General features: G+C 48.5%; 1 protein-coding gene across 2 annotated transcripts in view; it reads left to right on the forward strand.

Annotated features, from left to right (window-relative positions):
- Window positions 1-13,156, forward strand: part of FGFR2 (fibroblast growth factor receptor 2) — a 127,343-nt gene that overhangs the window by 29,245 nt on the left and 84,942 nt on the right. The window contains exons 2-3 of one of the 2 annotated variants that reach the window (XM_006879891.1): window positions 1,383-1,649; window positions 2,505-2,582. The exons of the other annotated variant lie outside the window; for it this stretch is intronic. Coding sequence (XP_006879953.1) covers window positions 1,383-1,649; window positions 2,505-2,582 — 345 coding nt within the window. The remainder of the gene's footprint in view (window positions 1-1,382; window positions 1,650-2,504; window positions 2,583-13,156) is intronic. 2 annotated transcript variants of the gene reach the window in all.

Raw genomic sequence — 13,156 nt, forward strand, 5'->3', positions numbered from 1 at the left:
GTGGGGAGAAGGCCAGCCTGTGAGTGGTGGGGACCGACGGGGGACACTATCCTGTAACAGAGTGGGGAGAAGGCCAGCCTGTGAGTGGTGGGGACTGATGGGGTGGACACAGTCCTATAACGGGGTGGTGGGAGAGCTTCTTCAGTACTGCAGAGCCCCCTCTCCTCTGTTTGTATTTGGTGATAAAACCCCCAACTTTTGATCTTCGTGAGAAAAGCATTATGTCTCAGCCAGCACAGAATCAACCTTCCAGACAGGCGCCCTGAGCCCTTAAGATAGCACGAGTGACTAAGGAGAGAAAAAACACTTCCCAAACCCAGTCCGGCCTGACCCATGGTGACTGGATGGTAGAATTTCTGAGGCTGTGACCTTCACAGTGGTCAGGAGCTGCGCTGCCAGCCCGAAGGCATGCGGTTCCAACCCACCAGCTGCTCTGAGGGGAAGGATGGGCAGTGCCCTCCCATGTAATTACTGCCTCTGAGAACCCGCTGGAGGGGCAGCTGTAGGTCGGTTCTGACTTGACAGTACACAACAACAGTCTTCACAATAGCAAATTGCTGCATCATTCATCCTCAGAGCAGCTCGTGGATTCGAACCACCTACTTCTCAGTTAGCGGCAGGGCACTTAATCACTGTTCCTACGGAGCTCCTCCAGACGGTGTCCTGCTGCCGCTGAGCTGACTGAGACTCACAGGGACCATCTCTCTGGTTTCTGAAGTCGTAAATCTTTATGGGAGGAGATGGCTAAGGTTTATTCCTCAGAGCAACGGGTAGATTTGAACCTGTGACCTTTTGGTTGGCAGCCTGATATGTTACCCAGTACGCCAAAAGCGCTCCCTCTGTACTCTGTGAGAACCATTCATTTCCCTTGGGGTTGAGTCATATTCCCAACACGTTTGTTCCGTGGCACCAGCAGAAGCTGACACAGAAAAAGATTATTAAGTGTTTCTGTGTATAGTAGACCCAGACATGTTGGATGGAAAAATCCTGTGAAACGCAACCCTCTCCTGAGTGAGAATGCTGGGGTGACAGAATTGTGGGTGGCCCAGGGTGGGCATGCTTTGCGTTGGTGATCGGCATAGAAGGTGGCCTGGCCTTCGGCGCTGGGTTCTGAGAGCTGTGCTGTGTGTGGGTGCAGAGATGGGTCGCTCTCCCTGGGTACGTCCCCTGTTGATGTTCTGGCCACTCGCTGCTCAGTCTGCTGCCCATGTGAGGGTCGCTTCCTGGCTTCGTGGGGTGCGGGGAGAGATGGATACCTGCTGGGAGCATTTGCAAAAAAGCAAGAACAGCTTCTCTGGGAGTCCCGGGCCTCCACTGACTACTGTTGGACTTTCTCTCCTTCTCTCCTCCGTGTCCGTGTTCTCTCTCCCACCTCTCTGCAGAGCCACCAACCAAATACCAAATCTCCCAACCAGAAGTGTACGTGGCCGCGCCTGGGGAGTCGCTAGAATTGCGCTGCCAGTTGAAAGATGCTGCCATGATCACTTGGACTAAGGATGGGGTGCACTTGGGGCCCAACAATAGGACAGTGCTTATTGGGGAGTACTTGCAGATAAAAGGCGCCACACCTAGAGACTCCGGCCTCTATGCGTGTTCACCTGCTAGGACTGTAGACAGTGAGACCTTGTACTTCATGGTCAATGTCACAGGTGAGTGGGCCTGCCCGCCCTCTGCTCTCCCTCCTCTGTAGCTCTTGTGGGGAAAACGTTAATGGTACCCAGGATACCACAGTGACACCTGCTAATTGGATGTCAGGCATATGGCCTCGTAGTTTATTATCGACCTTTTTCTGAGGGTCTTCCAGAGACCCAAATGCACTGGAGATCTTGACCGTTACGGAGGACAGAATCCTCACGTGCAAAATGACAAATTTCTACTTTAATGGGATGAAAACGCAACCCCATTCCACTGGCCTCCGTGGCTTAGAGATCAGAGGACTGAAATTTGCATGCTCAAGATTGGATTTCTTTGGTTAATACTGGACTTTTCTTTCCTTGGTGTTTTTGTTTTGTTCTGCTCCATGTAGAGAGGCGTGCTGGCCAAGATCCCCCTCTGTGGCCACATTTAACTATCAGAATATCAGTCAATGGTGGAAATGCCACACAAGGACAGAGTTCACTAGGGATTCATTCCTTTTGGGGAGGGGACCCCTGGGAGCTGAAAGGTTGTGTTAGGAAGACTCTTTGGGGATTACACAAAGGATAAATTTGTCAGGGACTTGACCACTGTTTGAAATGGAGAGTTCAGTTGCAGTATGTCCAATTTTATAGCATGTTTAAATAACCTGGATGTAATGAACACTGGGACACGTACTACTGGCCAACTGTCATTGTGGAGAGAAGTTCTAAGCCATTAAAACCATCTTAACTAAACACAGCCTTGGACCTGTTGCCTGGCTCCCGAGTTGTTGGAGGCACTAGACACCCTAGAAGGCCCAAGCTGTAGATAATTGCCACCGTCTGGCCTGCAGAAACACAGTCATGAATCTGTTCTTTCGACTACAGATGCCATCTCATCTGGGGATGATGAAGACGATGCCGACGGCTCCGAGGACTTTGTCACTGAGAACAATAACAACAAGAGTAAGTAGTGGCAGGACGCGACGGTCCCGAGGAGAGCCCGGTGGGCAGCGTGGCTTCTGCCCTGTCTTCTTGTCGCCTCTCCGGCTCTGTGCTGTGCCCGGAACCTTCCTTGCTCTGCTGTGTCTGCTCTCTGCCTTTCAACCCTTGGAATAAAGCAGTGTCCTGCACACCCTCCTCTGTGTCTGTCTTTCTTCTCGTGTCAGTGGCCGCTTTCCTGGAAGCTCGCACTCCTTCTCTTGCCTGGGTTTCCTTTTTCTTCTTGACTTCTCACTTGTGGACATTGGTAGACAGACCTGGGCAGCACCTTGGTTTTCATTCCAGACAATTGTGGTGCTTGGTTTGACAGGGAGGTTATCCAGTGGGGGTGACTTCTAACTTCTGGGGACTGTTGGTAACATTTACAGTGGAAGCTATGCCTCTACTGGCTGCTAGAAGGTAAAGGCCAGGGATGCTGCTGACCGTGACTCTGCAGTGCACTGGACAGCCCCCACCACAGGCCATCACGTGGTGCAGAGCGTCAGTTGAAAAGCCTGGCCTTGGAGAACATAGCGCTCGCTCTAAGAGGAAATAAGGGACAATTGCCTTTCTTCTTACATAGAGCTAGAAAAGGCCAGTGGATACTGTTTGCTTGTTTAAAGCCAGTTAAGACTGAGCGATGACACTTGAGGGACTTCTTACTGGGTGAGTTAAGTGGGTGGGCTACCACCTCCACACTGGATGCCCTTGGCCAATCTGTTGAGTTAACTTTTGCCTCAACTTGTTCATCTGTCAAGTGGGACTAAATGCTGCTCCGTGGAGTTGTCACGAAGTCACTCTATGTAGAGAATGAGCCCCTGTCAGTGTTGGTTCCGTAAAGGAAAAACAGAATCAGCTGCTTCTCCAGTGACATGAAGGGCTTGGTTCTCAGGAGACGAGGCCCTGGTCTTTGGGGACTTTTTTGGGAGAGATGGTAGCCTCCAAACGATTTCAGTCCACTTAATGGAAACAAAGTTCCAAATAAGACAAGTAGTTGTTAAAATAATCAAACTCTTTGCCTTTCAGTGATTCCAGCTCAGAGTAACCCCTAGGACAGGGCAGAGCTGCTTCCGGTGCTGCCGTCTTTAAAGAAGCAGGTTGCCACATCATCTTCATTGGAGACACTGGGGGTTCAGTCTGCTGGTGTTTGGGGTTAACCAAGTGCTTGACCACTGTATCACCAGGCATGGGAATTTCTAAAGAAAGAGAAAATGGATTTGGGGTCATCATGAGCCTCCTGGCAGCCTGGGCAAGAAGGGACATCTTTTGGTTTGCATGGTTTTCAGTGCCGACCATATCAGCATCACCTGGCTGGCGCACTTAGTGAAATGAAACTTCTCGCTTGAGAATGAGAAATGTGGGTGATTCTGATGTCCACTGAGATGAGAGCCACGGCTCAGGGCCTGGCACACGGACATCGGTGCTGAGCCGGAGTGTACCGTGGAGCGAGGGGTAGCGCAGAGTAAAGTCTGCTGCTTTGATGTGTATCAGCTATCCATAGTATTATTTTAACAATTTGTGACAATGCACTGATGGCACAGAAGATACATTGACTTCTGACTTTCTCCAGCAGGGGAGGGAGCAATGCTAAGGGCCAGGGCCAAGCTGGGTGCTGGGTGCTGGCTCAGCCCTGGCCAGTAATGCCTCTGGACGTTGGGAAAATATTATTCCTGTGTCACCCAGGGAGCAGAGGTTAAGCTGATCTTCACTCTCAGGCCTGTTCATAACGAGTTTAGGGACCGTGAGAATGTGCCTTTCCTTTTCAGCTCTAACACGGTGCCCACATGTGGGCTGCCTCTCCTCCTTGGTGGTTTTCCTTTGTTATTTTGTTGTGGTTGTAGAGTTTCCAGTCAAATGTGCACTGACTCATCCATGGGTGCGTGTTCCACTCAGCGGTGCTGGCTACCTTCTTTGCGTTGGGCATCATTTTTTGTTCCTTTTTGGAGTTGTTCTTCCTAATAGAACTCACTGCCCCATCAGGCTCCTGTCTAGTCTTTCGTTGCTCTTGTCGCTTTTTTCTGCTGTTGACTGGGAGGGACCACGGCTTCCGTCACTGAAGCTTAGGTGTCCTGTGTGGGAGCTGGGTTCTTAAATGGAATATATACATGTGAATATGTAAGGTGTCTTATGTATAAGTATATACACATATATAATGTGTAAGGGCCCTGCCCTGGTGACCTAGTGGTAAGAAATTGTGCTATAATCCCAAAGGCACATGGTTCAAATCCACCAGGTGCTCTGCAGGAGAAGGATGGGCAGTCTGCTCTGTGAAATTTACTGCCTCTGAAAATCCACGGAGGGTCAGCTACGAGTCAGTCCTGATTTGAGGACAATCAACAACCATGTGTAATGTATATGTAAGAGTCACCGAGGGATACTGTTACACTGTACGGTCACAGTGTACCTGAGATGGAAGGTCGATTTTAAGCAGAGGGTGAAGAAAGGATGAGCTGATTCAAAGTGTGGGCTGGTTGTAGTGACAGGTACCCTCCAGCACGTACACGTACGCAAAGTTACAAACTGCAACGGGTCCTGACTATGGAACAGTTAGACTGAGGGGACAGCCTCTTTCTACTGATTCTGAAGGGTTTCCTGCCAGAGACCTCCAGGTGATCACCTTTGGCCCTGGCCGCCCAGCACCGGTGCGGAAGGGCCAGGTAGTGGAGCACTCAGGGTCTGCGTACCGGTCAGCAGCGGGACTGCTGGATCTTTCCTGCCCAAACAGGATTCTTGGCAGTTAGCTCTCGGCTGACCCCAGCCCAGCCCCGAGGTGGGTGCTCTGCAGCGATTAGAGGCTGGTGTTAGCTGTACCAGGGAGACGCTGCTGTCGGGAAGGGCCTCTGCTTGGAGCCTGTGAAACATTAGATGCTATTTAAAGTGATAGCAGGTCTTAGCTGGCTACTTGGCCCCGGCCATCTGTTAGTGCGATTAGGCGGGTCTGATTCACAGGTGCAGCCTGGGGCAGCTGAGATTAAGCAGCTGTGGCCTGTGCGGCTGAGGGAATGTCGTGGCCAGCGTAATTGGCAAGGCGGGAACAGGGATGTTGCCATTACAACGATTTTTTGCCACCTCAAGTGTCAAATGCCCGACCCGATGAAGAAGAAACATTGTAGAGGCACCAAATTCTTTGCATTTGCAGCCACCTGGAAAACACTCCTGGTCCAAATAGATTCCTTCGGTGCCTTCTGATGGCCCAGAAAGTCCACAGGGGGTGTTTGCTCCCCTTTAGCAGAGTTGACAAATGACGCTCAGTGACCCAGGGCCGGCAGGGACAAGTCGACTCTCCTTTCAGGTTGAGACCTCACATGTTCTATCGCTTCAGTTGCTGGCTTGAAAAATACACTGTAACTCTTCCCTCTGCCCACGTGAGACGGTTGTGTATCCCGTTTTGATGGTTTAGTATAAGGCGGCAAGCTTGCTGGCCGGTCGAGTCTACTCAGACTCTCTGCAGAGTACAAGAAGCATGCTGGCCAAGTACAACAAGAAATAACAGTAAAAAATCAGGGCTGGATTGTTGACTTCTGGCCATGAGACTGGTATCTGTTGGCCATCAAGCAGCCCTCAAGGTCTTATCTGAACTGGTGGGAATGTTCTGCTCTCGCCCATTGTCCCAAACCATCCTCAAAAGTGGGGCCTGTGGAGGATGAGACCCCTATTCCTGCAGTCCCAGCAGAGGGGCTTCTGTGCGGCAGAGAGAGCTTCATCTGTGGGGATTCATGATTGCTCCCCACTGTTCAAACCTGCCTTCTCCAGCAGCTAGTCCACCTCCCCAGGGCCAGGACCTGTGTGGCTATTGAATGAACATGTTGCTGTATTACACTCTTCATGCAAAGATGCAACGATTAAGCTCTCCCTTCCTGGAGCAAACAAGAGTGGAGAAAATCAGGTGTCCAAGGAAATAGTCTGCCGGACCATGCTGGCCTCCTTCACCCCGACAGCAGAGGACCTGCATGGTGCCTGACTACTACTACTGATTACTCTTACAGGAGAGGGGTGCTAAAATTCTTGTAATCACACCCTGTGGGGCAGGATTAGTGTTACTGGAGGCTGTTATGTTGTGAGGATTGTTCAGGTGTGGTCTTTACCTAAGAATGTATAAGCTCGAAGCCCAGAGCACACTCCTTTGAAGTCCTACTGACTACCTTCAAATCTATTCTGACCTGAAGGCTTCCTATAGGACGGAGTAGACATCAGGGTTCCGAGACTAAATCTTTGCAGAAGCAGACTGTCAGGTCTTTCTCCTCCAGAGTGCCTGGTGGCTTTGAAACACTACCCTTTTGCTGGTGGCTGGGCCTTTAACCACTGTGCCACCAAGACTTTGTCATCTGTAGTGATTCTCTGCCTGAAGCGGCTTGTATGTTGAAATGCATTTGGAAGATACATCATGCTCTGAGCCTTTCCTGGGGACTCTATGCTGAAGCTCTGAGGCTGGGAACTGACATCAATTTTAACTCTGCATTGTTTTCCAAATGTATTGGTCATAAGTCACTTTGTAAAACATGCCATCTATTAACAGCTTGTTGCATATACAGTGAAAAATCTTGTGTTTGGTTGTTTTGTTTTGTTTTTAAATCTGACTCTTTTTGGCCCCTCCTTCCATCAAGTTCTTCCATCCCAGATGTTTCTGGTCAGGCTAGCTGATGACTAGCTGATGACCTCACACCTCACCAGATTGAGCCTTTTCCGAGGTGGGGAGCAGCCCTGTGACATCATTATGGGCCTGGCTGCCAGGAAATATCTCTACTCAATGCCCTTCAGTGAAAAACATTTTCCCCTTGATGCAACGTTGTCATTTCCAGTGCTCATTTTTGAAATGCATCCAGGTTGAGGGTTTTGCAGGGTTTAGAATTGAAAGCAAAGTGTAACTTAACTGGTAGTGTTGGGTAACTTGAGTTGATTTTGACTTCTAGGGACCCCATGTGAAAGAGTAGACGAGCCCCATAAGGTTGTGGTTTGTTTTGCTCTGTAATCATTATGGGAGGAGTTTGCTAAGTCTTTCTCTCACAGAGCCCTTCAGTGGCTTTAAACCACCAACCTCTTCTGGTTAGCACACAGAAACATACTAGTTTATACCACCCGAGTTTCTTAGGACATAACTAGTCTAGTCTTTGCATTTCTGAGGTGCCCCAGTCTGTCACCTGGCAGCGGACAGGTGGACTTTCCCACCCTTTGCTTGGGATCGATTTTATCACCACTCGCTTATGTTCAGCATTTATGACTTCTGAAGATCTTCCGACTTGGTTCTTGGGCGGATCTTGATTGACAGCAAGTTCAGATCCATTCCTTTCCTGGAGGGGGCTGATAACAAGACAGTCGGATCAAGATTCTCACTCCTGGAGACGGCTTTCCAGCAAGTGAGGAGAGAGACAAAGTAATTTTCTATTTTAGTTTCACTCCCGTTGAGACCTGCAGATGTCTGTACCGCATGTCAGGTAGGAAGGCTATTTTTTTTGGACGCAACTCGAGAGAAGGAGGGCAGGCTGCCTGAGATTTCAAATGCATCTCGTTGATTAACCTGCTGATAATAACAGTTCCCAGTCACCTTTGCTCTAATAGGGATTCTCACTTGGTGGAGATCGTATCTAAGACAGTGATTGTGGGTTTCTTAGTTTGTGTGTAAGTTTCCAGGAAGGGCGAACAAAAGAACACCCCAGGTCCTGGTTCTGTCCTTGGGAGTTGGGAGCAGAGACTCAAAGAGAGACTCGGATGCTAATTGCAGCACACTCACAGTGGCCGGTATATGGAAGAAACCCAACTGTCCATCAGCAGACGGATGGATCGACAGAACATGGCACATATAAGCAGTGGAATTATCCTTAGCCAAGGGAAATGAATATTAATACACACTAGTGTGTAGAGGAGCCCTGAAGACATTCAGTTAAGAAAGAGAAGCCAGTCACAAAAAGAAAAACAGGGCATGGCCTCTTGTATAGTAAATAAAAGGCAGACGTGTAGAGATCAGCATTTATTAGTTGTTTTCAGGGGCAGGAAGGAGGAAGAAAATGGTTAACAGTGATGGGAAAATTGCACCGATGAAGAATAGGGTTGCAGGGAGCTCCGGTGGCCTAGTGGCAAGATGCCAAAGGTGTGCAGTTCGAATCCACCAGATGCTCCGCTGGAGAAGGAGGGGCCATCTCCTTCTGTGCCAGTTGGATCTGATTCGATGGCACACAACAACAACAAAGAAGAAGAAGAACAATAGGGTCGCATAGCCAGTTATTGGCATTGCTTATTGTGTCGATAAGTTGTTCAGCTGCAAAAGGTTGAGTTGGCAAAAGTTGTGTTGTGGATTTATTTACAACAATGCGCTTCCTTCTAAAGGAAGGAAAAAAGGCAATAAAGAGTGGCTGCTCCTGCCACTTGTACACAACCGAGTAACTCCTGAGGTTGGCTGCATTTGCTTGGCCGCTACAGTCCTGCTTTGGTCGTGGTTTCGTGGGACTCCTCCGGCAGTCAGCTTCATAACTCGCTCACAGCTTCTGCTGTACCTCGTAGCTTGTTCCCTGATGCCTGGGCTGTTAAAGGCTTACCATCTGCCATTCGAAGCACAACAGTGTGTCTCCCTTCACTTGGAGCAGCAGAGAAAGAAGGAGAAGCTGGAATAGGAGGATGAAAAGAAATGCGTAGCTAATACCTCCATGAAAAACAGCCTCCTTTGCCTTGAGACCAGAAGAACTGAATGTGCCTGGCGACCAAAGCTATTTTGATCCAAACTACTATACAAGAATCCTGATCAAGAGGGGGAAAATTCAGAACAGAGTTTCAAATTTTCACAGACTCCAGATTTTATGGAGCAATGGAGACTGAAACGCTGAGATCATCTGTAAAACCTTGAACTAAAAACATCCACCAAAGTCTTCTTAAAGCCGGCAATCTTCTTAAAGCTGACTGCATATTCTTTTAAGGACCACCTGTGTGGAATCCAGTTGACAATGACACCTCTAAAGGTAAACAGCTGTAGGGAACAGTTTATGTTAGGAGGGAGGAGCAAGTCCCAAGACGAAGATGAGGTTGCCTGCACAGCTCGGGAAAATGTGACATGTCTCTGAACTTTACAGGCAGAGAGTGTTGAGTTGGGCTGAGTTTTACTGTGTATGTTTGCAGCAACGGCAAAGTGAATCAAGTTGAATGAGAGCAGGCACAAGGTGGCCTGTTTGACATTCCTTTGTAATAGAAACCTCCTCAGAAGTTGGCCTGACCATTTAGCACCAAGGCCAGCCCTGGTGGGCGTTGAGTGAGTCAGAACCAGGAGTTCTTCCTTCTCAGTTTTCCCCTCTAGTCGAATTTGACGGTGTTTGCTCTGAAGGCTGATGCTGGAAGCTCTGTGGGAACTGCTCTCCCTGCAGGGGTTCCCGCAGAGAACTAACTAGGCATTCCGCATCTCGGTATCTTGCAATACCTGCCTGAATGCCTTTCTGATAGATGTGTCCATGGTTCACATGTTGACGAGATTTCTCACACAAAGCCTCTGTTCCTCCTAGCCGCCCCTTCTTGCACATCCACTGACATCTCCACATTTCCTTACATTTGTTTTCTCTGAGTTTACCCCAAATGGAAAACAGATGAAGTGCAGTTGGTTGTAAGGGTGGAGGTTATCGCTGAGAGCTTTTTTCCTCCTGCCAGGGGTCAAAGCATTCAAATGTCCTGATTAGTGATATTTTTAAAAGCCCTAATTATAGCCTTAAGACAGAGGCCTTAGTAGGGCTTTGGGGAGTTGAAGAGACTTAATCCAGGAGCTGAAATAGGCTGTGTATTTTTTTATTATTATTTTTGCATCAATAAAAATACAGTTGGCAGCCATCAGCATCCATAGCTCACATAAATCTTGAACTTCTGACTTAATTACTATGGGAGAGTTCAAAGGGCAGCCTGGTGTGGTTGAAGGAGCAGTGTTGAGGGAACTGGAGACCAGCCCTGGCCTTGGCCCTGGTCATGTGACCTTGAGCAAATCACTTAACCTTCCTTGATGACATCGATCACCAGATGGCCACCAAAGTCCCTTTTGGTGCTGAGGTGACGTGGTTCTGAGTTTTCTCTTTTAAGCCATTGGGCTGTAGTCTTTGTAGCTGGTTGCAGAGGAAGGGTCAACCGTGAACTTTACCTCTTTGCTATTAGGATACATAAGGATTTTTGGAATAATGACAGTAGATTGACCCTTAGGAGCGAGGAGGGAGAGACAGACGTCGTCTCACGTACTTTGGAAGGGAGATGACTGTCAGGAGGGATCAGTCTCAGGAGAGGTCACCATACTTGGTAAAGCAGAGGGTTATCAAGAAAAGAGGAAGACCCTCAGTGGAGACAGTGGGTACCACGATGGGCCATGCCCAGCTGAGATTTGGGGGTGACTCAGGCCTGAGCAGGGGTGTAATTCTGTCATTCCTGGGGCCGCTAGGAATTGGAGCTGGCTTGATAGCACGCAACAAACAACAATGTGTGTGTGTGTGTGTGTGTGTGTGTGTGTGTGTGTGAAGTTCAGCAGCTCGTGGTTGCTCAGTAAGTTTAAACTGCAGGGTTAGAGGGAAGCCTGTGGCTGTCCACTGTTGACAGAATCAATACCTACCTGGAGAGAATGCTAGTGCTGGGAGGGGCCTTATCAGAACATGCAGTTCAACTTCCTTATTTTACAAGCAGAGCTTTCAACAAATGTCTTCTGTCTATTCATCTTCTTGCCTTTCCACCTGTCCAGCCTTCTGTCCATCTAGTCAGTAAGTGCTCTGACGCCTGGTCTCTAAGCCAAGGGCACCTCAGGGTGTGCCTGGCGAGTCGATCCACTTATGTTGATTTGTGGACACTGAACGGAATATTTTTTCAGTATTTAGACATATGATATAATGTTAGAAACACACCTCAGTAACAAAAAGCTACTCAGAGGAGGAACAGGACCTCCTCTCTGTGGGGCTCGGGGGGTCAGGCAAAGGCCTGATTCAGTATATACTTCAAGGGAAATTTCTTCTCTTATAAATCTCTGTTTCGACTGGCAGAAGAATCTTAAGAGATTCCAGCTGTATTTTGGAGAATTCCAACATTATCACCAGCTATCAGTAATAACTGCTTCAGAGTAGAAGCTGTGCGGAGGAGATACACGTTGATGATGGGCTTGTGTTTATTCCCTGTGTGCCTGAATCTTATTGCACTTTTAACCTGATCATTATTAGTACTTAAGGGTGAAGGGAACATGGTTCTTTCGATGCATATTCCAATCAGGAAAGCAGAGCTGTCAGAACTGAAGGACCCTACCTGGTGTCTAGGTCAGTGGCAATGTTCTCTGATGAGTACCAGCAGGCTACTTCACAGATGGCTGTCTAGAATACATTTTTTTTTATGCCATTGAAAACTTGCACCACAATTCCCTCTCCATTAAGTGATTTTAAAATCCATTCCCTTCTCTTCCCACCCATCACCTTCCTCCCTCAGTCCTGCCAGGGAGGAACACAGTAGATTACAATGGGTTTCCTTTCAATGATAATGCTCTTGACTGACACATCCACTGAAAAGAATGAGTTTGAGTCGAGTAAACATCTCCCTTGAGCAACTACCATAAAGAGGGCTAGTGTCTGCTTTTGTAGATTGTTAACTTGTCACACTAGTTCCTTCTCCCAGTGAAAGTTGTTCTCACTGTTCACTTGTTAACAGTGTTCAAGGAGGAGTCTCAGAGATAGAAGCGCTGGTTCTAGGAGCCTGGCCCATATTTTTCGCCAGCTATGTTTTGGTTCTTGGGGCCCTTGGTGTCAGGGCTGCAAAGATGGCAGTTGATATTGAAGGAGAGTAGACTGTGGAACAACCGTGGCTTCTGCTGCTGTGGGAGGTTCAGAAGGGCTGTACTTGAAACACGCTGTGACCATCTCTGAAATTTTCAGGTCCTTCTAACTTTACATAAAGTTATGTAAATGTGTGTTTCAGGAAGAGCCATTGCAAAATAATACCCTCTGTCATCATAGGGAGAAAGAAGGGTTGTCTCCTTCTGTGCTGTTTACAGCCTCCAAAACCAGCTGTGAGCCCATTCTGTCATGAAGGCAATGAGTTGAGTTAAGCATCTTCTAAGGAGAGTCAGTGGTACAGCAGTTAGGGTGTCTACACGCTAACCAAAAGGTGAGTGGTTTGAAGCCACTAACTGCTCCTTAGGAGAGAGATGTGGCAGTCTGCTCCTGTGAAGGTCCAGCCTTGGAAACAAACAGGGCAGGGCAGTTCCACTCTGTCCTATCAGTTGCTTTGAGACAATTGACTTCACGGCAACATTTTTTTGGTTTTAAAATTAATCATCTTGATTATGGGGGGAAAAAAAAAGAACATGACATCTGAGAGGAGACCTGATCCTCAGAGGCCGTGTGGCGCGGACACTCGTGGGAGCTGGAGCGGTTGCATAGGCAGCGACATGAAGTTGAGGGTGGCCCATCTCCTGCCACACAGGGGACCTTGAGGACCTTCACCTTGGGGCCCTTTCTGGTGCGTTACTGATACACAGCAGCTCAGGGCAAGAGACTGTTGAGAACTTCAGATTTTGAGTACTTGAGTCCTGCGGCTCTGTTTCCAGGGGGCTGGTTGTATTTTCTGGTGGCCCC

This window comes from Elephantulus edwardii, unplaced genomic scaffold (assembly GCF_000299155.1).
Source record: "Elephantulus edwardii isolate Elephantulus edwardi_28Jun2011 unplaced genomic scaffold, EleEdw1.0 scaffold00006, whole genome shotgun sequence".
Classification (NCBI taxonomy): domain Eukaryota; kingdom Metazoa; phylum Chordata; class Mammalia; order Macroscelidea; family Macroscelididae; genus Elephantulus; species Elephantulus edwardii.